General features: G+C 42.4%; 2 protein-coding genes across 3 annotated transcripts in view; one reads left to right on the top strand and one right to left on the bottom strand.

Annotated features, from left to right (window-relative positions):
* Positions 1-4,505, bottom strand: part of SLC7A10 (solute carrier family 7 member 10) — a 34,216-nt gene extending 29,711 nt beyond the window's left edge. The window contains exon 1 of the mRNA XM_085234750.1: positions 4,285-4,505. Coding sequence (XP_085090876.1) covers positions 4,285-4,381 — 97 coding nt within the window. The 5' untranslated portion in view covers positions 4,382-4,505. The remainder of the gene's footprint in view (positions 1-4,284) is intronic.
* A 644-nt stretch (positions 4,506-5,149) lies between these two features.
* The window catches only part of LOC104912924 (uncharacterized), a 149,283-nt gene continuing 129,654 nt past the window's right edge, over positions 5,150-24,778 (top strand). For both annotated transcript variants that reach the window (XM_085234536.1, XM_085234535.1), the window contains exon 1: positions 5,150-5,219. In XM_085234536.1, the coding sequence (XP_085090662.1) occupies positions 5,156-5,219 (64 nt within the window). In that variant the 5' untranslated portion in view covers positions 5,150-5,155. The remainder of the gene's footprint in view (positions 5,220-24,778) is intronic.

Consider the following 24,778-nt stretch of genomic DNA (forward strand, 5'->3'; position numbering starts at 1 on the left):
TGCTTCTGAAGACCATGTGGAAGGATTTGTTCATGTTGACATATTTTTCTTTGCTTAATTGTGGCTTTTGCACTTTGTGTTGTACATGGCCGCTCTGCGTGCTGACTTCTGGATGCGCACAGCCTGCAGCAGAAAGGCACATCTGTGGACAAACAGAACCATTGCCTATTTCTGGCATGAGCCAATTAAGAAGAATATAAATTTGTTTTTATTTTCATTTTATACTGCCAGAAATCTCTAATTGCAGCTCCTTTTTACCTCCCCTGGTAAAATCGCTCTCAGAGGTAAGCCTAAGCCGCTAGCCTTGAAAAGCTGCAGGACCTCCCTGGAATTTTACCAAGCTGTTTGAACTTTGCCATGGCTTTTCTTGCAAGTAGAACTGTGGCATGTTTTCAGCTCCCCAAACCAGGTGAATGCGTACTCCAAACGATCCCGATGGACAACCGTATGTTTGCACAGACTGTGAAAACGTAAGAGCGCACTATCATCCCTAAAGTACATTGCTCTGTAAGTGTAATTTGCACAATGCATTTTGGATGAACGTTTCTAAATTTCTCTTTAAAAATGTAGCATTTGATCTTTCAAATGTATGCACCTTTTTTTCGTACTGAGCGTCATACCAAAATGTGGATACCTGTCAGCTGTTCTCTACATATAGTCCCTGGACATTTAATTTTCATTAGTTATGAATCTGAGCCTCAGACTCTGGACTGCGTGGTAAAAAATGTTTGCTAGTGCCTCAAAAGTACCTTTGTAGTTCCTTGCTTTTAAGGAAGACACGACTCCCATCTTTATTTAACCACAATTTGCATTTATAAGAGGACACGATGTTGAATTACATTTCTCTGCAGTTTAGGTCTGTCCTATTGTCCTGAAAAAGTATTAGTCATGTAGGTTTAAACACTGTGCACTCTGCCAGCAAGCGCCATGTGGAACTGAATGCTAAAATACTAGTTAGCAACATGTCTAACAGAGATAAGGAAGACTCTTTCTTTTCAGAAACAATTTTTTTGTTCACGAGTAAGAACCATTGAGGTAATCTGCATTGCTCTCACAAGCTGGCAAACAGAAGCGTGTCCTGAAACTTCAACTAGCTCCAAAAGTGCAATACTGCAGCTGCAGCACTGCTCTTTTCTGCAATCCCAGGTAGGATTGCAGAAGTAGAAGAAATCACACCACGATGTGGGCGACTGTCTTTCTTTCATACACCTTTCTCTCTGCTGCAGCCCTGGAACTGGGGAACTGTTCCAGTAAGGCCCTTTTGGGAGGATCTCCTGGTCATTCCATATGCTACTTGACAAGGAGTTGGATCTGACCAGGTGCTGGTTGATTCAATGACCAGCAGCCAGTCCCCTTTAGCACCAGTGGCATATGAAACATGACCATGTAGCTGGCATTACTACCTATCTATTGCTTGTTGAGTTCTCACATTTTATGAAAAATTGAGTATAAAGACCTCTCCCAGTTCTGTGTATTTTCTTTCCCTGCTGTTAAGCTAGCAGCTTGCCAGTCCTGGTGATGTCTGTCTGTAAGGCCTAGCTGTGGGACCTTAGGGCATGTTAAAACAGGAGACATATCAGCAAGGACAGAGTGCATGGAAGTACATGCAGGAGGGCTGGTAAGTAGTTCCCTGTGAAGGGCAAGGAGGAAAAATCCTATCCTCTGCAATTACACCTCTGAACTTGGTGCCCTCTCAGAGCACTTCCACTACCATGGAAGAGGTATTTAAGCAAGTGGAAACTTCCTGTAGATGCATACACGGTTGTTAGTAAGCAAGTACAGTGTCAGGCATGTATTGTGGCACCCAAGGAAATGTGTTTGCTTGTTTTCGTGCTGCAGTTTTATCACATGGATAATATTTCTGCATACACGTTATGACAATCCTGACAGAAGGAAGCATCTCCCAAATAAGGGGGCTTCCAGCTCATGTACATTCTGCTGACACCATCGATGAGGTGGCAGACTAACAGCACCTATGGAACAAAGCAAATGCCATTTTTGGGGTGATGTCGGAAGACAAATTCCAGAAGGCAATTTCCAAAAGTAGTAATAATTGAACACAGTGCTCACAGACCATGTGATCACAGTTTTGGTATTAATAATATGGGATGTACTCAAATTGGGAACCTGTTTATAAGGGGTTTTACACCAAGCTTATGTGTGAACAGAATGAGTGCTAGAAACATTTTTAAGAAACCTAAAGTCAACTGATGCAGATAATTTCTACCTATGCTCAGCAATATAAGGAGGTATATTTAGTTTTAGCTGACATATTTCACTGTAGCTTAATCTGCAGGTCTTCCAATGGCTCTTATGTAGCCTGCTGTATACATTCACATCCATACAATGGACTTTACCAAAATCTGAGTGCAACTCTATGGCTACTTGCATGCAGCTTTGCAAGCTCAATAAACAAATGCTTTAAGAGATGTTTATACATAAATATATATATATATAAACGGCTGCAATTTGTATGTACATTTGCATGTACATTTCTAATGTAAGAATGGTAATTTTGTTATTCAGACAAAAGTAGCAGGCTGGTATCAGACATTAATCAGGCTGCTGTTTCTAATTCTTGTACTTTTCCAAAGAACAGTGGAATGTGGCAGGAACTACACAGAGCCAACTCATGGAGCTTCTTACCCAGTTTTACATCTGCATTGGCAAAACTGATTGTTGAAGCACTGGATAAGAATTTCTCTCTGTAGCTCATCTCCTGAATAAAAAGTAATAGTGTTTTCAAGCAATTAGATAGTATCTGTCAGTTACTACTTAGTAGCCAATAAAGAGTGTATTACTTCCTTTTAAGCTGTACCACTTCATCTGAGTATTGGTAAGCTTTAATGTGCAGTGTAACTGAGTACATTAGGAGGTTATTAATAGCAGGAGAGATTTGTTTTGTATGGCACATATCTATGGCACAGATATGGCATGTAACCATATCTAAGACAAAGCAGTTTGGGATGGGGCAGACTGAGCTCTAACAGCACAGATCCTGGAGCGGTTGTGCTGGATGAAAGGACATGCTTGTACCTGAAGGCAGGTTTTATTTCCCTGGGTGCAACCATGAGATTTCATGGGGTCATAACGGGCTGCGCTGCACAGGGAGACCCCAGTGTTATTGGAACACTCTCAAACACAGTGGATAATAGCATTCACACCTCAAAGTCTTCTCTTTTGCCTCCTTATGTTATGCCAGGGGGGACTCAGAAAACAATCTGATCATTTCCTCCAACTGCCAATCGTACAGTGCTTTATTTTGAACTAGCAGAGTTAGTGCATGGAAGGCAATCGTGAGCTCACTGATTTATAGTCTCATCTTCACAGTCTTTTACAAATACTCCCTCACGTTTCCTCTGTTGGCTACTAATCGCCAAGATTACCGTGTTCTCTGCCCACCCTGCAGGTGATCGGAATTGCAGAACAGCCAGCAAAAACGTAACACAAAAAGTTTACAAATCCCAGCGTCGGACAATTTCATGTCATAACACAAAGATACCCTCTCGTGTTTTTTGGGTATCTGCAGCACTTTCGTACACGGATAGCATATAATAGTGACTTTGCCACAGGACACCTTTGAGTTTGATGCTGAAAACCTGAAGAGAAGAAGGCTCTCTGCCCCAGAAGGTGCGGCTGACACGAGACCCCGCACTGCCATCGGGTCAGAGCCGTGACACCGCCCTCACGCCTTCCATCATCTGGGAGGAAGTCTTCCCCCAACGCTATAATGTACCGGGCAGAGAGCCGCGAGCTACCCGCCGCCTAACGCCAGCTCAGGGCAACGGGTGCTTCGGTCTTGCGCTGAAAGCCTTCGGCCGGCTCCACGGCTGCGGGCCGTGCCGGTGCGAGGCGCAGCGCCCTCCGGACGCGTTCCGCCGAGTGCCGCCCGCAGAGCCGCGCCGTCCGCCGGCGCCGTGCTTCGCTGTTACGGACGGGCCGCTGACACGCGGTGTCACTTCGCACCTGCACGCAGCCAATCCCGCTCCCGGGGCGGCTGTCCGGGCTTCCTTTAGCGAAACGCGGGGCGGTCCGCGAAAGTTTTTGGCTCGAACGCTTCAGGTGCTTGACACCGCTAGGCTTTACCGACAACGCCAATACTTTACCCCGATCCGACGCCTTCGGTGGGACGGGAAGGCGTTCCGCCGGCTTCGCCGCGGACGAGAGCCAGCTCCCGTCTGCTCGCAGCCCGCCCGGCTGCCGCTCGCCCGCGGCGACCCGGCACGCACCGGCGGCTCCGTCGGGAGGACGCGGATCGGCCCCGCCGCCCGCGGCGAGCCTTACCGATGATGATGGCACAGGCGCTGAGCAGCCCGATCTCCTTCTTCAGCGCCACCCGCTCGGGGCCGCCGGGCGCGCCGCGCTGCTCCCCGCCGGCCATCGTGTGCCCGCGCCACTCTGCCCCGCGCTGCGCGCATGCGCCGCCCCCAGCGGGGCTCCGGGGGGGTCCGCGAGTGGGGCGCGAGGGGGTGGCGGGAGCGCGCCGGGATGAAGCTGAGGCTGCGCCAGCGCCTCTCGGGGCCGAGAGGAGCGGGCACTGCTCTCCCGCTTATGTAGCCGCGTGGTAGCACCGCGTTAGCGGCACGGAACGCAGCGGGTGTCTCCACCTGCGATCCCACGCGGTGCGCACCGGCCGCTGCAAAGCAAGCGCGAGCAAACAGCGTTTGTTTTCCACGCGCGGGGCACGGAGGTAATCAGTGGGACGCTTCGTTCCCAGGAACGTGGGAACCGAGGAGAACGTCGGGGAAACAGCGCGGTACGGGAATTTACACATCTTTTGGTCGGTGAACGAACCGCTTTCGTAGAGCGCTAGCCGGGGAGGTTCCCTGCGCTCTCAGGTGAAATCAGAAAGTGAAATCCCAGCCTGGCAGCCCGGGCTCCTCCTCTCACGGTTTGCCCAGGGGTCCCCGGTGTCGGGTCAGAACGGGCGTTCCGCGTGCAGCTCCGCAGCAGTGTGGGAGCCCCGCTCAGCGGGGAGGGAAATCCCCGCCTGGGGACGCGTTCGGGAGGCGCGCAGGTGAGAAGCGCGCGGCGCGTGCCCGGAGCTGCGTTGGGGCGCGCGGGGCGTTGTCGGAAGGTGCGGTGAGGGGATGAAGGAGGTGGGAGTTTCTGTGGCGACATCTCTCTGATTTTGTTTGGCTTTAGAACGGATGGAATGGCTGAAAAACCGGCGGCCGCCTTGCGGAAACCCGAAGGCCATCTTTATGGAGCGGAGAACCGTAAGTGATTTTACTTTATAAAGCTGCTCGAACTCCTGCTGTTTAAGAAGACCCGCTGATTTTCGGGGGCTGAGATGTGTTTCCGAAATTGATGTGTTGCTCCATAGAATCGTTGTTTCTAGATGAATGGCCTCGCTAACTACTCCTATCAGGTGCTTCTATTGAATGACTTCACACTGTTGGTACGGAAGGGCTTTATAGGAGGATTTGCTTCCTGAACTGCATACGAGCTGCTGCTGTTGTCATTTTGAAGGCAGGAAAACGTGCAAACCACAAACAAAAGTTCAGATGCTTTCTGATGTTTTAGCTGTTTCTCCTACGTGGTTTAAGTTGTTGCTGCGCCCTGCTTTCCATTGGTGGCAGCTGAAGTAATTCGTAGCACCTCTGACGGTCTCACCCAGACGTTATGATTAAGCAAACACACCTGGGATGCTCCGTTGTTTTGTTCGAGGTAAAAATAAAATTGAATTTTGTTTAAGTACAAAAATCTAGAAAAACAGGAATGAATTGTGTTATCAGCTGCATTACTAATGGTGTTACTGAGTTCTGTGAAGTTTCAGATAGTTTAAGTTTTACAGATCAACCACAAGATATGTTTAACGACTGACCACTTAAAAGGATAATGCTGTACTCGGGTTCTTTTGCTGCGGTGGAAACGTTGGTTTGCTCTGAACTGTGTGTACAGTCTTTGTGTCACTGTGTGGAAGATGGAAGTCCCAGGCAGTGCTCTTACTAATGGGAAGCTGCACGCTGGCTGTGGGCTGAAGGCAATCAATAATAGGATTCAATTAACTCTATTAATCTTTTCTAGCTCGACTGTGCAGTAGTTGCAGGTGTCTTTTTCTCTTTTCTCCTTTAAGTTTTCTGTTCAATACAGGGAGCCCTGCTAGTTGAACTATTAAATATTCGTTTATATCAGCGTGCAGGTGTGCACTGTACATCTTGTTCTACATCTGTTCCTCCTTGATGAAAAGCATGAGGCGTAGCTTTGTGATTTCATTCAGGTGTGGATGATGAGCAGAGTTGGATGCAGCCGTGTTGGTAATGGGGCTGGGGGTGGCTGCTGCCCAGCAGCTGTGCTGCCTCTCCCTGGAAACTGAGGCTGAGTTGTGGTGTGTGGGTAACTTCAATCAGGGGTGTAGTCCTGGGTCTTTGTATAGTTCTTCATTCAAAGAATACTGATTTACTATTGTGTTCCCCCCTCTTCCCCCATGTGTGCATAAGAAATATAAGATAAAATGTATCTTTTTTTTCTCTTATATAAGTGTTTTGATTTGTTGATGGAGTAAGCAGGGGGCAGTTCCCAACGTGCTTTTGATATGTCTATATCCATAGCAAATCACAAGGGTGTAGAACAGCAGTGGGCCAGAGCCCTGTTGGAAAAGGCAGTATGACAAAGGTTGCCCTCATTAACTGCCAGAAGCTGCTTATTTAGTTAGGCTGGGTGCCTGCCGGCTTCACTGCATTCTTTGCATGAGGAGAGGATTCTTCTCAACGCTGCTTGTGGCAGTATCAGCTGCTTATTGGGGTTGTGTGTTCTGCCCTATGGTTAATATTGTTCCAGAAGAAGCAAGTCAGAAGGCATGTACGTTTGAATTACTAGCTATCTGAGACAACTTTCAGAGCAAAGCCTTCTTTTAAATTGTTTTGGATCTGGACATGCAGTATCTAATTGAATGATGAAATGTTAGTAAGCAAAAAAGCCAAAGTTCTTTGTAGGAGGGTAATTGCTGCATAGCAACTGCACAGAGAAGATGCAATGAAGCTTGCATGTGTTCTTTTGTTGCTATTCTTGTCCTCCTTTTCTCAATGTTCTGAAACATACAGAAATTATTGAAGTTGTTGGGACCAATTCATTTGTTCCTTATGCCTTTAAAAACAAGGAGGGGGGCAAATGGTGACCATTTGCTTACATATTTGGGAAGAAATAATAAGAGAGTTCAATATGTTAGTTAAGGAGGGGTGTTGTGACGGAATTTTCAAATGAACATAGTCTTTAATGTATGTGAAGTTTATAGGAAGAGAGTGAGGTTAAAGAATTGCTAGGTTTGTGACAGTAATGCCCTGTCCTCTTAGAAAAAAAAAAAAAAAAAAACCACCCTACAAAAATGAAACGTCCCATGCCTGCTGCTGAAAACAGTTGTTAAAAGTGTAGTTCAACTTCCAGTTTAATGGAGTCACCATAAACAATACCTGGGAAAGAGCTGAAAGGATAAAGCAGGGTGTAGTGTATCTTTAAAGAGTAGGCTGATTGGTTTAGCAAAAGGCAACTGGGGAGTAATGGGGCTGTAAAGTGAATGTTAATTGCTAATCAACACCAGAGGAAAGTTTGTCGTGTTCTTCTTGATTGTCACCTATTCTGTATCGTTGCAAGCTATAAATAAAAAATAATCATTAATTTTACCCTTGTTTCTTGTTAAAGGACAAAGTGAAGACTGAGCAACCAGACTGGGGAGAGTGTTTGCTACTAACCTTTGCATTACCCTCTCCGAACTTTGCTCTGCCCTCGTGGAGCACTGATCCCCAGGACAATTCAAACACTGTGCAGTTCTCCCTCACTGCCCTGTAATGGTGAGTGTTGGTACTGGGAGCACAGTGCTGTGAGCTGGAATCCAGCAACCACCTCTAACCAAAAACATCTTGCGATGTGCAGGCAGTGGGGAGTCTGGGTTGTCATAGAACGTTTGAATGTCTCTTGCTGTTTTCTGAAGTCTTTGGGAAGACTTCTTGCCTCTTTAAAGAAGGGGCAGGTTTGTAATCAAAAGCTGGAGTTAGCAGATTAGTTAGAAGTGGTCTTCAAGCTTACAACAATGGCTTCTAAGTAAGTTAAGCTTACTGGTTCCACTCTTCCATTGTCCTCTGCAAGATCTGTGAGCTTGAATCCAGTAATTTAGAAACTTCAGGTGATAATTCATGCTATATAACTGTTTTGCCCTCCTCTAAAAGGGATGTAGCTTTGTACACAGTAGAGGTTCACCTAGTGTTAATAACTCTCCCCAGACCCTACCAAGAAAAGTAATTTGGCAATATATAAAAAAATCAACTCACTTAAAACAGCAGGCTTTCATCCTTAGGTTCTGGTAAGCAGAATGTTTGTTGTCTTTAACATGAATTATTTACCAAGCGTGAGCTGCTGGACGCTTAGCTATGTGCCAGAACTTTGTCTTCCTAAATTCCCAGCTGTATAAAATGGACCATTGTATATTCAAATTATATCAATCCTTCAAAGATATTTCATGGTGGCTGATAAGTAGATGAGTGTAAGTAAATCTATTTGTGAAGTTATTTATAGGTTGTTGAATAATTAGGTTTGTATAGCCAGAGTTACTTGAAGAACATCTTGTTGAGCACTTGTGCTGTTGGTGTGTTTACTGGAATATGTGGAAATGAAGTGATGAAAGAGAATTGAGACAATGATCAGTTTTGGATCAAACATTTATTTTATGCTGCTTTTTTGACTCATTTTCAGTATAACATATTTTAGCTTACCAGATTGCTAGAATATTTTTAGTCTTATTTTTTTGTGGATTATAAAAACTCTAAATTCTTTTTTTCCCCCTTCAAAGAACACGTTTTTTAATCTCTGTTCTTACTGCTTAAGATGGACAAAATATTGAAACTTAATGCACTGCAACTTCTAACTGGGTTGGAATAATCCCCTCAATTTCTCACAAGTAACACTTAAAGTATTGTGCTGTTGACTTGGGTTTTTGGTTTGAGGTTAACCGTGATGTGTTTCACTTCCTTTTCAGAAGGAATAGCCTCACCAGATCCTTTTCCCTCTACACTGCAGCCTATGCTGTCCCTCTCTGTTCTACATCTGTGTGCAGGATCTTTCTTTTGAGGTTGGTCTTTTAGTTGAATATCATTTTCCTATGATATTCCTGTGTCAATTGAGACTATCCTGAATTTTATTCCGTGCTGTTTCTCTAAATGCTGTTGCTCACTCTTTTCTGGTGCACTCAAAAATGACTATTTATCCCTGATAGATTCTAGGGGCCCACCTTGAAATTTCTTTCCAGTTCATAGGAACGCTGTGAATAACCACCCCTTTAGAGGTGGTGTTGGATGTTGTTTGCCCCTCAAAAATTTACACGTGTAAATTATGACAATTATCACTTGGCACTTATTATCTTACTTATGAGCATGACACTTCGGGCAGAACCGAAGGCTCTGGAAATTAGTTCATATCACCACTTCCCCTTTGCTCAGTGAAACAAGCTCCCAATCAGATGCAATAACCACGACCCGAATTCCTGTGAACGCCTGCCATCCTCGGAGAAGGCCGGTAGATGGCACTCTAGCCCTGTAACTTAGTGTTCTAAAGCCAAAATGGCCACCTTGCCCACTGTGCTCATTATCTGAAGTACTTGTTTCTCAAAATTGGGCTTCTAAGCTCAGAATTTAAAATTACTGCATATATACTGTAGAAGTATAAAAATTACTGTAGTAGTAAAAGTCTTGCTGAAATGGATTTGAGTCTTTAAGAAAAGGAGAATCTTTCTGCATGTATCTACAAAGCACGCTTTGACATAGGATGTCATTGAGGGGGTGTGCCAGGGTGGTGGGCCTGCACAGCGGGCTGATGTCCTTCCAGGAGGTATGTCAACTGCCAGGGGAATCTCGAGGCTGCTAGTCCAAAGGCTTGCTTACCAGTGAGACATGGTAGAGCAGGCTCCTATAAAGCTCCTATCTTTTTGGTGGTCTTTCTGGTCATTGATTTTTGTGAAGACAAAGTCAGTGGTGCTCAACCTAACCTACCTTACTTTTGCCTTGAATGGGGCTAACATTCAGGTTGTCGGGGCCATTACTCCAGGTGTTTGGAACTCTCTCTCAACTCTTCCTGACCTGTGAGCACTTTTGACTCTTCCAGGACAAAATCAAACAAGTTAGCTGAACCATCTGGCAGTGGTTTGAACCAACTTGTTTGGCTTTGCCCTAGAACTGACTAGAAGTGCTTACACAGCCAGTTACTGGGTCTCAGCTAGAAGGTGTTAACTAACTGGGAAACAAAGAGGAACAGCCTTCCAAATGGCCTGTGAACTGTATGCTCTGGGTGAGAGGCTTTATATGGGCCTGTTGACTTTCTCTGAAAGAGATAAGGTAGGCTTCTATGGCCCATGCCAGCCATAGACATGATTTAAGAAGCTGTTAAGTCACAGATCCTCACTAGTTTATCTCTTTATTAAGGTGTATTTCCTGCATGGGATTGGTGTACCTGAGTGTATCTACCAACTGCAAGCAGATCAAGATAGTGAATCAATTGTAGGACCTTGTTTTGGACTTCAGAGAATGGGAAAGCCAGTTTGTCAGGTTGTCTATCAGCCTTTGAGATCTTAAAAACAAAAAACATTAAAAAAAAAAAAAAGCCATAATAAACAAAACAAAACCCCTTTTAACCCTTATTGGTAAGCTGGCATTGTATCATGGAATATCTCATCTGTACAATATTATGAATTATGAGACTAATGAATTGGAACATGTCATCTTCTTTAGCTAACACAATGGTGAAATTTTGTGCTACAAATAAAATAGGTTATCCTATTACCCAGGAACTCATCTATGTGCAAGATGTAGAGCTGTCTTGCAGACAGAAATGTATATTTGGTTTAAGTAATAATCCGTGCTTAGAGTTCATACATATCCCCTCCAGTATGTAGCTATTATAAGAGTTCACAAACTACTCTGTAAACCTGCCGGAATAATTTTTATTAAATGGTATTCTTTGGTAAACAGGGAAAACAGAGCTGCGAGGAGGTTAAAATCTGGGCTTGGCTTCCCCACTAATGACAAACTCTGGCCCCAAAATTTGCTGAGACAGAGATGACAGGCTCTCGCAAGTACATCAGGTCATCCATCCTTTCTGGTTGCTGCAGGGTGCAGGTGCACTCGGACAGAAATGACCAGGTTAGTTTGAACTTTGCTCGCACACCAGACAGAGCAAGAGGGAGTTATGAATAATGATACCCACCTGCCCAATTCATGCACTAGAGCAACTCCACCAAACCTTCCTTTCACTGCTTGAAGTGTACAGACTGTATGAGGACTGCACCACTTTTGGTGCTTTTATTTCAGTACTTGGTCATCAGTTACAACCAGCCAGCCCTGGCAACTTGTACTTAGAGAAAAGCTTCATGGGACCAGAGACATTACAGGAAGGCAGGATGTCAGGGCATTACTTGCATCTGCTATATGCCCCAGATTGGGAAGTGATGAGTGATTCTCAAACTCCAGATGTTTGATCATGGACAACCTTGCATCTCTAACCTTGTTTATCTCTAGAACAGATGTTTTCTTCCCATTGCAGTCTGCCTGAAGGCTTAGTTTTACGTGTTATATTATATTTTGGTATTATCACTGGTGAACTTTTTGAAGTGGAGGAGGGATAGGCCTTTTCTTTGTCTGACTTTCATATCATCATCATAGGGTAAGGAGATTTGCTGCACAGTGCGTCATCCCAAACGTTTTTGATGATAGCATCAGATTTTTTCCTATTTGCCCTTTTCCCTAGAAAGGGGTTAGACTCCTTGGGTGTTGCCTGACAAAACTCAGGAGGAGGATGGGTGCTGTGAGATTTTCTGGCTGCACATCTTAGTAGGGTTACTGAGAGTGCAGAGGGCCCTCAATGCAGACAGGGAGCAGCTTGCACGAATGCAACAAGGAGCAGAAGATTCTCCAAGCATGTTTCTTCTTTCTGGATCACCTTGCCAATAGAGAGGGAGATTGTGTTGGAAAGCAGCTGGACTCCCCTCTCTGTGTGTGCATGTGGCCAGCATCCTTCATGTGTACACATCAGCTTCTTGGAAAGATGCAGCTTAATCCAGGTGTTGGTATTCACTTGCTGTCTGCACATCAGAATTGAGGAAATGCAAAGGGATTTTGTAAGTCATTGAAAAGTTGTGTGTCTAACAGGACCAGCATGTAGATCTCACTCAGTGCTTGTAATCTCACTGACCTCCCTTCTAGTGATATTCTGGCTGTTCGCACAGTGAACATCAGAGAATCATTAAGAGGAAAAGACTTCTAAGATCATCCAGTCCAACCGTTGTTGTAGGATACTTCATGTCCTGCAGCCCAGCCTAACTTTGGTAGTTTCTTTCTGCCTCCCTTCAGAGATCTGTTCAATGTCCATTCTTGTCCACTTACGTATGTGCTTGGTTACTTAATGAATATCTCCATCCTTTCAAATTTGGAAGATGTAGAAAGACATGTACAGAATGACTGTGGAACTTCGTCTTTTTTTTTTTTTTTGGCAAATCTTACTGAAAAGAACATTTTCAGGTGCACTCAGTTCTAAAGCAATGAGGTACAGAAGTCTGTATGAACTGCACTATTGAAAATAGTGATAATCTAGTCCTTGTATCACCTGTGAAATACGGGGGAACAGGTAGTTGTGCAAGTACTCTTAATGAGGCATGTGCTTAAGTGCTTTGTTGGACTGGAACCACAGCCAGCCTGTGGCACATGGAATATTTTCATCTGGAAAGTCTCAAATTGTTGAGTCAAGTCCTGTAGTTGTTTCAGGAATAGCTCAGGGAGCTGCTGACAGCTCAGACAAATTGGTGTTTTTCTACCTGAGTTGTTGGCCATTCAAGCTGAGCTCAAAGCAGGTCTTTGGGGCTTTGAGTAAGCCAGTGACAAATCAAAGAACCTTGTTTAACTTGGCTATGGCAGAGTATTGTACTTCCTTGTGAGGCTTGATGTACTCCTCTGATTCACAAACATCTGTTTCTCTTCCCTGACAATTCCTAAGATGAGATCTTGAAGGAAAGTGAGCAAGGATAATTGGAATACTGGTAGTTCTCAGGAGAGCAATTGCAGGTGTGTGTGCAGGAGGCCAAAGCCAAATGTGCTGGATGAACTCTCCTATGTAGCCATGGCTAAACATGCCTGCTTCAGCTATTTCTTTTCTCACCTGGCACTGATCACTGGTGGTGTCATTTGGTGAATGGATTTCAGGGTGCTCAATCTCCTGAAGTCTAAGCAGCGTGGTTAAATACTCTGCAAGGACAAAGAGCATCTAAGTGTTTGTTTGTTCACTTCTGCTCGTCTCTAGTTGTGGTATTTTCTGTCATACATATGCTTCTCCTGCCTGTTCCTCTTGGTGTACCCACCATGCCTAGTGTCCATTTCACCTTGTGAGGGTAAAGCATACACAGACTTGGCAGTGGTTTTATTTGAGCAGGGGTTTCCTGTAAGTGGCAACCAGAGGGTCTGGTCCATGCTGGTGGCATGAATTTTTAAAGTTCCTTTATTGCTCTGAATCATACCTTTGTCTCCACACTCTGAGTCATATATTAAAATAAAACTGTGGGAAATAATAAAACCCAGTTATATGAATGTGTTTTTTATTATACGAGTTCTTAAATTTTTTTTTTATTACTGCTTTGAGGCCAACTCATCGTCTTTTGTTATGTTCATTATAAAAGGCTTTGCTCCAATCCCTGTTAACTCAAAGGGAAAGGAGAGCAGTGCTTGGGGAGAAGAGCAGTTCCTTGCTGGCATCCATTCCTGTGTCCTCAACGTGCCTCTGTCTTTACCACAGCTACCCTACAGGAGCCCTCTGGGGTAGGTGGTGTTACAGAGGAGGTTGACCAGGCAAGTTTGCAGAAGACTACTCACAGAAAGGGGGTCAGATGCAGTTCTCTTCGGTCTCAGACTTAAATGCTCTTGCCCATGGCCTCTGTTGTTTCAAGTACTCCCAAGTGAGCTACTGTCCTTTATCTAGCAAGCATGAAACAGTTTTCAGATTTTCATTTGTCTTGCCTGCTCTATTGCCAGAAAAGAGTGAGAGATCTTTCTCAGTCACAAAAAGGTAGAAGGTGAGATTGGAGGAGAAAAAACACAAGCACACAATAAAAGAAAGTAGGAAGGGAAAGCCTTGTTCACAGTTGCTAATTAGAAAAGTAAATGGTTCCTATTGATAAAGAAATAATCTGCAGTGTTTTTGCTATATATTTAGGCTTTGTAAAGTGAAGAGTTTGTATCTTTACTTGGGCTTGGGAAATCTCATCTTCACTTTTAAGGCATGTTTCTTGGACATACCAGTGCCAGGACTCCTTGCTTACAGGACAATGCATGATCTGTGCTGCTTTCTCTCACCTTAAGAAGCAGCTGAATGTACACACACTGAGTTCTTGACCAGTGCTCCACTGCAGTCTGGCTTCATAACAGAATGAAGTAATTCCTCTGTGCATCTCTGACTATAGCTTCCGAGACCTTTTATTTTATTATTATTATTTTTTTAAGTTTTATTTAAGTCTTTCTCAGGTACTGGTACAGACCATAGCCTGAACTCTAGGAGTACTTGGGTATTCAAGATTTTCCTCTATTGCTGGACAAGCTACTTTTTCCCCATCCTTGTCACATACTCCTACAGGATCATCTGAATGTCGTTGGCTTTTAGAAGAACAGGAGCTTCTAAGACTGCAGCTTGGGGCACTGATGGATCAAGTGAATTCAGAAGTTGGCTTCTGGGTGACTCTGTGGGGTTATGGTATTGAAGTCTTTGTTACAGATGTGCTGTGGTTTTCTTCTAAAACTTCTCAAAGTTGGTCAAAAGGATGAGTTTTGTGATGTGGGATTCCGGTCATCTAAAATAACACTGCCACCAAATTTGCAGTTCACAGGGCACCCAAGAAACGTCTGGTGTTGAGGAACTGCAGTGGTGAATGATCTCCCACTAGTGTTTTATATATCTTCTCCTGTGTGTTCCTGGACACACATTAAATAATCCTCCAGCATCAGAAATGCATTAAATGTTCCCTGACTGACCATCCACAAATCATTTAAATGTTGTTCTTTTTGTTTATTGAATGTCTTTTGTGATATTTATTATTCTCTGCTTAATAAACCACACAGGATCTAAAGGTGTGGCAAGTCCACTTGATCTCTTAGGATAGCACATATTTTAAATTGATTTTTAACCTGTAGACTCATTAAATCATCAGATGTTTTCTGTTTCAGTGATAGGAAATAAATAGAAGTTCCTGTCAGGTAATCAAAAATCCAGTAGACCAAGAAACTGTCTCTTGAAGGACATGATAGATCAAAAGGATAGTCCTATGTGAACCTAATACCTGGAGATTTGGCATCATCTGAAAATAACATATACAATGGTTGAAACATCTGGACACAGCTGTGAAACTTCTGTAGGTGTTTTATTCCCCATTTTCAGTAATTCAGGTGACTTCTACAAGGCTAATGCCTAAAGAGCTCCCATGGAAAGAAAAGCTAATGATAAGTACAAATACAGATGGGGAGAAATGTGTTACAAAGGCTTCAGAAAAGCTTTTAATCCATGAGATCTAACGTATATTGTTGAGGATATTGAATAATGGATTTGCGTGTAGTGCAAATAAAGCTTGTTATGGGCACATATCTCTAACTGTGATATTCTGAAAGTATTTATCCAGGCTCTAATGTCCACCTTTTTTTGGTTTAGTGTTATCATAGCAGGACATACTATCAAACTGAAATACTGGCTGCTGTGCTCTTTCTGCTTCTGTGGTTTTCAGAGCTTCTGCATTTCTGAAAAGAAGTGCCTTTTTTTTAAAGGAAGGAATATGACAGCTTTTGAACCTGGGTGTTGCCCCACAGAGTGGCTGTTCATGGTCCTCTTGGTTTTGTAAGTAATTAGTCTGGGTCTCGGGCACTCAGTATCTAATGTTTTGCATGCAGAGTGGGTGAATGACTTACATCCACGGTATTGGTTTGCATCTATGAGGGTGGTGCCTGGGGTATGTAGAATGATAGGGAAATTTAGTTCTTGTAGATTTATGAAAATTACTAAGAGGTGTAACGTACTGTAAAGCTATCATGTTAACATGCACAGGGCTGTCTTTTCAGTATTTTGATATGCAGCAACGGTTTTATGGCTCTCAGAAGGTGCTATAAAGCTTTGTTTCAACACGGGTAATATTCCAAATCCAAATTTTACTTCATTTTTATGTGGTTTCAGAAAACTAAAATTAATCACAGTTGATTTGCATTTTTCCTGCTTGTCACAATTACAAGGCAGGTGCAGAAATAATGGGAGTTGGTTTCGTTTAATAGCAAAGATTCAGCAATGTTTGTCCTACCCAACTGTCTGATTTTTTTTTTTTTTTCCTTGTAGGTGAGTTGAGAACAAGAGCTGGAGGTGCAAGGCCTGTAGCATTAGTTGCCTGGCCTTTCCTTGCCTCTCTTTCACCACATCTCCGTGGGGTCACTCAGGAAGATTAGCACAAGCCAACAAACTAAGTGTGTCAGTCCCTGAGTAAATGGAAGCAAAGTGAAGTGGCCTGGTGTGTATTATAAGGTGACAAGCACCAATGCTGCTTTATAATATCCTAAGATTGTGTGTTTTTACAGTCAGTACTGTGTACACTGACTCCCCGTATAGCTTGCCTTTGTTCCCCTCCAAACTCAGGAGAACAAAATCATAAAACAAAAATTACAGATAGCTCCTTCTATCCCCAAACTTTCCCACCTTTCTTTTGCATCCCTTTCAATGGAAAGGGACTCATTTCTTGACTTTGTGATATGTATTCATGATTCTCTTCCTCATGCTTCCTACCTTATCTTCAGCAGCCTTTTTGAGGGGAAGAGGGAAAAACCTTTAGGAGATTGAAGACATAATAAACTCAGGTCCAGGTCCAAGGCTTGTGGCTTTTCCCCTGCTGATGGCCATAGTAGGACATCTTATGGGACCTCTCTTGTGTTACTTTCCTCTCCTCTTGTACAGCCACAAGCATTCCTTTGCAGCAGTTTCTAGAGAAGAGGTAGCTCAGATGCCGGAACAGAAATCCTGTGATGTGACAAGCTCTTACACAGATCAGCTGTTGATTTGCATGATACCTAATCTAAAGAGAAAAGCAATCTGCAAGGGGCTCATGAGAAGAGCAGCTCATGAGTTCAGTACTGACTTACTTGGCTGTGTTTGCTGTCTGAAAGGTGGAATGCCTTTGAGTGATAAACTTCCTCCATGGGGTTCCCCTGAGAAAGCATCCTGACCTTCTTTGATCATCTCTGGTTTATGTTGGGGTGGTATATATTACATAATGTATAGCTGATAATTTTGCTCTTACACCGTCCCAGCAGACTGTAACTGTAGCTGAGAGTTACAAAACCTGTGTTGATATGGAGAGCTGGGATGAGTTCTGAACAGATTTTTAAGTGGTGGGCATTAGAAATTAGTCTTCACTTTTTTTTGTGTCTAGGTTGTCCTTATTACGTAGGTTATTCTGAAAATAATGCCTCCTATTTCTTTCCATGGAAACTACAGCAGTTGCAAAGAGCATAGTAATGCTCTTTGATAGAGCAAATTCTCATCTACAAAATACTCCTTTTTCAGTGTAGTCACCACCATCAGCCATTTGCATGGATGAGCTGATCAAGATGCTCTTCCTTTCATGGTTGAGAGCTGTGCATGGCTGTCTGGAACATAGCTTGTACTTCATGTCACTGCCACCGCTGCTGAAACACCACCCACCACCTCAACGTGCTCACACCCTCTGTTTGGACTCTATCAAAGCTCAGCAAGCATTGATGAATGTCTGTGGGTTCCTTTTTTTTCCACAAGGAAACACCTCTGCTTCATATGCTCTTCCATGTCAGGCACGATTTTGTGCAACTGCCCCCCTGCTGCCATCTGTCACACAGCAGCAATACGTACTGGAATTTTTTCTATTTGTTTGTTAGTAATAAGGAAGGAAAGTTCAGCATGTAAAAATGTTTTAAATGATAGATGATATTCCAACAACAACAAAAAAAATCAGTAGGTGAATGTAAACTTGAATGGAACAGTAAGCACAAAGAATTTTGAAGTTTTTTTTTTTTTTTAAAGCAACACAAAACTGATTGTTTTGAGACCAGTAAGTGCCAATGAAGGACCTGTCTGAGTGAACAGAAGTGAATATCATTGGGTGCTGGCAAACTGAGTATTATACTAAATAAGATATCTTTGGAGGACTGGGACTGAAATGCAACTCTTTGGTTTCGTCTCCAGCTACGAGTGAGTAGGTGCACCCTGTATGGCAGCAAGGTTGCTGTAGTAATTATTCATTAGCTTTAAATAACAGGGTAATTATGAAGGTAAAATTCACGTACCCTGACACACCCTTTTTTTGCTGGCTTTTCAATTTCTGAAGAAGGCCTACAGCCCTCTGCTTTGTGTTGTAAAGCAGGGCACTGCCCCTGGTTGTGTGGGGTTGTTTCTTTGCCTTTTTGCGTGCTTTTTGCAACAATGGGAACTGGGGTGAAAAGGTAACGTGAATCAGGGAGGCGGGCACTTGGAGAGAATCAACTCAGTTTCTCCTATGCCTTCAAGGATAATGAAAGTATTTATGGGCACTAGAGTGGCATGTACGCTGCATGTAGGATTGGTTTCTCTCTGAAAATTCTTGTTCTGTTTTTTCACCTTCTTTTCCTCTGCCACAAATGACAGCTAGCAGAGCAGAAGGGAAAAGATGGTATTTTGTGAGGATGGAAGCCTGGCCTGTGATTTATATCCTGGATATTTAGGTCATCAGGTGCTGCTGGTTGCCTTAGTGTGAGCGCTGATCTTGTGTTACACAGGAGGAATCAGCAGAGTTTGAATGGCTCTGGATAAAAATTCACATCTTGGAATCAGTTTATCTTGGGTAGATTGAATCTTATTTACTATATTGAAAATCTTGGAGTGAAACTTACCAACGTGTCTTTTTACCTGAAATTGGGGATAGCTGCACGTGATACAGTGTAGTTATGCTCCACATATTTTGTTAGCTGCTCTGATTTAGTGCAAATATGAAGAGTGCCAGGAGCCATGTATGCTGTGTGTGTTGCGGAGCACTGTGACCTATGTGCACAACAGGTAGAAAGTCCTCTGCATCCCTGATGCATCTCTGGTGCATAACCAGAGAATCAGCCAGGTTCAGCACTCCTTCCTCTGCTGCAAAATCCATAATCCAGTGTTAGACTGCACAGCCACCCAGTGAACGGTGTGGAGTGTTTAGCAAAGGCAATGTGCTCGGCTGTGCTTTCTCAGATAGCTTGTCAATGACTGTGTCTTTTATAGACAATTTCTTTAACTGAAGTTGTGTTTTTTTTTTTTTTTTGCATAGAGTCACTTGCACTCATTGGAAGTGATATCCTTGCTGTCCTTCACCCACCTGAGTGCTAAAGCCACTGGTTAAGTGGAATGTAATAGAGTTCAAACCTAGAAAGGTTGTATGTGAGAGTTCAGGCCCTCCCATAGGAGGCAATACGCATGGAAGATTCCTTCCATCCCAGCTATAAAAAAATTCTCTGCTCTGTTAAAATCAAAGGGTCACCAATGGTACCATGCTTGCGTGTCTTCAGATGTGCCACCATCTAGGTCTGATCTTGTAGATGTTCTCTGATGTCCTTGAGCACTTTCTGAATAAGATCAGTGTGAGGATGCCCAGTTTGTTATCCCAGGTAGACCTTAGAAGTGAGACCAAGACTAATGCAAATGAGATGTTTATTCACAGTTCAGTAGCAGTAGAGATGAGCAAAGTGCTAATAACTACTAGGTGCTACTACATCAGGGGGCAGTCATGCCACATGTTAGGCAAGCACTTAGGATCTTGTGTGGAAGTTGCAAAATACTGTCAGCTGCATACATGCATGGCATATGTATATAAAGTATATACATTGTTTGCTTATGTGTATTCCTTGAACCTTACAGCTGTATCATTTCATAAATAGAATCTGTAATTTCTATTGGGCCTTTGGTTACTTTTATTTCACAATACTAACGTGTTTTTCAGTAGTATTCATCTAAGAACATCTGAAAGCTGAGCAGCTCTCTAAAAGAAGCATGTTTACCTATGGATTGATTATTTAGCCAGTGCTTCTGGGTTTAGATTTTCTCATTACAGAAACATTAAACCATTTTTATACCTGTGAAAACGCTTCAGTTAACAAACACATTTAAATTCTATCAATGAGGTCTTCATATTTGAGAATATGAGGTCTTTCATATTGAGTCTTCAAGACTCAGATGCTCAGCTTTGGGTGCTGGTGGCTTGGCCATGCTGGACATCACTCAAATGAAGTCATCTTCAAGGGAACTATTGGTGCTCAGCTTCTCTGAAAGGCTGAGTGAGGAGGCCAGGTAGCTCAGGCAGGATCCCATGGACTAACTCTTCTGTGAATCCTAGCCTCACCTTGCATCGATCAAATCTAGCCCTTATTCCTGTTGATTGTTGATGTATCAGGCAGGAACAGGACGCTGTCTTGTTGCCTTTCCCTACTCTGCATTAACCACACAGCTACTCTTGTGGTGCTCTTCTGAAATGGTTGACGTGTCAACATGTCTCCTTAAAGGCAAAAGGCCTGGTGGACAGTAATATTGCTGGCACTGTGGCAAAACAGAGACCCTGTGGTACTATTTTCTTTCTGATCCTCTTCATTGTGGCAACTGTCATGGGGGGCAGAAAAAGGTTTTTTATACCCTGATTTCTCTCAGAGATATTGATCAGTGAACATAGATTTTCTCATTAGAGTTAATCCAGTTGTCCTATTCATTTTCTGTTTTTCCCCCTTTGCAGAGCAGCAGTAGAGGAAGAGTGAACCAAGTGATCTTTCTATTCTTTCAAAAGTATCAGTTTGTGAAAATTTGAATTATTTTGTAGCTAGAAGTAAATAAAAACTGCATTTCAGACTCTGAGAAGATTAGGACTGTAAAAGCATAAAATGAACGTCTGCTTATCCAGTGGGGTTGTCTGTCATACATGCATTCAGTTTTAACAAGGAGGAAACAAGGGGTCTTCTCACCTCCAGAGAATGGTATCCTGTCTTCTTCCTGAGTGTCCTGCACCAACATAACACTATGGTTTCAGTTAAGAGATCTGCACTTAAGAACAAATAAAAAACCACAACCCTTCCCTTTTCAGTGGAGAGACTGAACAGAGTTGCAAAATGTTTTAAACAGGAAAAGCTGCTGCTAGAGTACACACACACAAAGAAAAAAAGAGGAAGGTGGTATTGCTAAATTAGGAAATAAAAGTTCGTGTGAAAGACGTTTTCCTCAGGAAAAGATTGGTAAGTGTGGAGCAAGGTGATGCTATTGCAATACAGCAGCTCTCAGCTCCTTCTCAGTGTGTCTCTCTCTCAGTTCTTCCAGTATTTTTGTCTGTGTACATCATATACTCAAAGAATAATAGCACAGAATGAAGTTCTGCCTGACAGATAGTAAATGAGGATTCTGCAATAGCGGTGTGTTTGGCATTAGTGATGGCCGATGATCATGAGCTCTTTTTTATTTTTTTACCATTTTTTTTGTTTTTGGATGTCAAACACAGCTGCCAGTGTGGAGCAAAAGCAATAGACAGGCATCTCTATCACGTTTTGTGTTAGATGCAGATAATAATTAATTACCAATATATTAATGTTCATTAATTTTTTTTTTTTACTGAAATGCTTTAGGGAGAAAATGGCTGTAGCATTTAAAAAAAAAAGTATGATTTCCCATTCTGATTCTTCAGCATTTTTCAGTGTGATTTCAAATAATTGAAGTGTATTTCCCCAAATCAAGGCTTTCACATTTATGATTGCAGTAGTTTATTTATTTGTTACTTTGTGTATGTGCATTAGTTTACTTGTTCATTCCTGTATGTATGCTAAGGTTTTTCTGTTGATTTTTCTAGTTACCCAATTTAATTAGCAGATTATTCAAAACCCACATGAAATAGCTGGTCACCAACCTCCCAGAAATATTAGGCAGAAAAGAAAAACAAACATATTTATGAATGTAGATTATACGGATTAGATCCAGGAATTCAGATAGCAAATCTTTGAGAGAGGAAAAAAGAAGAATTCTCTATAGAGGAGGTTCAGCAAGAAATTATTTTGTTTCCATTCTTTCCTCTCAGAGGTGTGCAGCAAAAGAACAAGCTCAATGGTCACAGGCCAAACAATTGCTGTGATTATTATGTTTGCTAATAATTTTGAAATAATAAATCGGAGGCACTTATTGGAAAAGGCTTTATTCTATGCCGTAATTATTAAATAAGCTAAGAAAAAGACAGAAAAAAAAGGTTGCTTTTGTGCAGATGTTACATCTCTTGTAATGTGAAATGTTATTCTAATGCTTTAGAAAGTGTTTATCTTCGGTCTGAGCAATTATCTGATGGGCACCTTCTTTCCCTCTCATCCTGCACTATCTTTTTGCTTGTTTGGTTTCTTTAATTTCCCCCCTTCTTTCTTGAGAGTAACGTATCTATTTATAAAGTCTCATTAAAATACAGTTAGTTAAATGTTTTAGCAATTATTTTTAATGGAAAGCTCCACTGGTTGATGGTTGTTGCTATTATATACGTTTTGAAATCTTTCTAGATTTGGAAAATGCATCTTGTGTGGGCAGAGAATCTTTCCCTTCCAGAGGTAATTTCTGTCCTGACGGTGCTTGATTCAACATGCTTAGACTGCACATGAGATGAAAAAGTGAGGAATGGAGAAGCATATGTAGAGCCTGGAGAAAATAGTCAGTTATTAAAACAATTTAGCTTGCCATTAAATCTCACAATTTTTGAATATAAAGAGGTTGCTTTCCCCTTTGTCTCATCTGTTGTTCTATTATAGCAGAAAACCCAGTGCTGAGCTAATGGGTGGGGTAGCTGAGCAATGGAAGCAGAACCAGAACCTGGGATCTAGATTTCTGGCCCGACCCCACCAGTGCTGTGCTGTATCATAGCTGTATCATCCTGGGTAACTTACCTAAGCCCTGAGTCTCACTTAGCACTCTGTAAATGTCATATAGCAGCAGAGGATGCTGAGAGGTTTAATTAGAATTAATTTCAGTCTTTCAAGTACCGTGTGTTTCTCAGATGAAACGTGCTGTGCAAGTGTGAAGGATAATTATTAGGTTGCGTCTGTATTTTTCTGATACATTATTACTATTCTTTTATTAACCATGGTAAAACAAAACAAAAGAACACCAAAACCCATGGTACTTACTGGCTTTCAGTTTTGTTTGGATGGTTTAAAGTTAGTCCCTATGAGCACAGTAAGTAATTAAACTAATATTGGCATTGAGATGTGGGTGTTTTTTTTTTTTTTTCACCAGAGAGCACTAATGGCTATTGGGAGATTGTCCCAAAATGTCTGTCTGTTTTGATACTTTAAGCACCTTGAATCATGCACTTAATTGTACAGTGGGTCGTACTGCTTTTAAACGTAGTGAATTAACCTAGCAATAAAAGCCTGTGGAGTCTTGGTGACAGTTTCCTTGCAGCTGGTGGGACTCGACCCAGGTGACATTACAGCGTGATCATTCAGAGAACTGTCCTTGCAGTGAGTGCCTGGTGCCTCCTTAACCATTTGCCCGTCCTGTCAGGAGCTGAGCATACCTTATGCAACAGGCCTCTGCCTGCTTCTTTCTTGTTTTTTGTTTTTTGTTTTTTTTTTCCCAATTGAAACACTGCAGTCTGGGGAAAGCTGAGATACCAGGGGATGACACGTAGCACATGGAAGCATGCTGTCTTGTTGGACAGGAGGTAACTGTGCTCTTTCCAGATGGAATCACTGCTACATGAGAAATAAAAATAACTGTAGCAGAAACTGCCTGTCCCAAGGATGTAATATTTCAGAGAGTGCTGAGTTATAAACTGTGCTTGTACTTTAACATGGATTTGAGCATGTGATTGAGCTTTTCTTGTAGCTAAGTATTTGTGAGCCTTAAATAGAAAGGCAGTATTAAGAAATAAATTCAGATCATTTTGGGATAATGAATTTCTTTCAATTAGGTTATTGTTTTATAGGCAGGTCACACTGATTTTGTCCTTACTTGCCATGTACTATGAAGTTATTCTAACATGCAGGATTCCTGTGTTGCAATGATATGGCCATTCCAGTGAGAGAGTCTTCTCCTGTCAAGGCCTGAGATGTGACAAAGCAGATTTCTCTGTTAGACATACTGCCTAGAAACTGCTTGAGGTTGCTTTGGTGCCCTTCCATTCCAAAGTAGCATAAAAATGAAAAGAAGGTGAATAGATTTATACCGTTCTCACAGCATACAGATGAGTTTGGGTGTACCAAAATGCTATCAAGTAAAACGCTGGATCCACTGAAGCTACGCTTTTGTCTCATTCTAGTAAATTCACTTTTAAACTGCCCTTATCAGCGACAGTCTTACCAGTCTAGTTGTGCCTGTCCACTGTCTTCATCCTGAGTATCATTTAATGATCCAGACAGACACAAGATAGTGCCGGCCCGAAACTGTAAGTATATGTCTGGTCAGTGTAAGCTTTGTCTACTCAATGCAATAGGCTTCTTTGCTAGCACAGCCCAGATATCAACTTCAGGATTCCAAACTTTCAGAAAAGACTTCTTTGGATGTTAACCCGGCTCTGACATGGCATGTTCCTTGGTATGTAAACTCCAGGCTGACAGTCCTTTTTTTGCAGGTAGGGGTCTTTGACCTACCTGGCAACTTGTAGGATAAAACTCCCGAACAAACATATGTAAATTTTTGAGGCTAATTAGCTCGAAAATGATAACAGCAAAGTAGATAAAATAACAAAAAACAAACAAACAACAACAAAAAAACCCACAAAAAACTATGTGGAATGCTC

The sequence above is a fragment of the Meleagris gallopavo genome, chromosome 13 (assembly GCF_905368555.1).
Source record: "Meleagris gallopavo chromosome 13, MGAL_WU_HG_1.1, whole genome shotgun sequence".
NCBI lineage: Eukaryota > Metazoa > Chordata > Aves > Galliformes > Phasianidae > Meleagris > Meleagris gallopavo.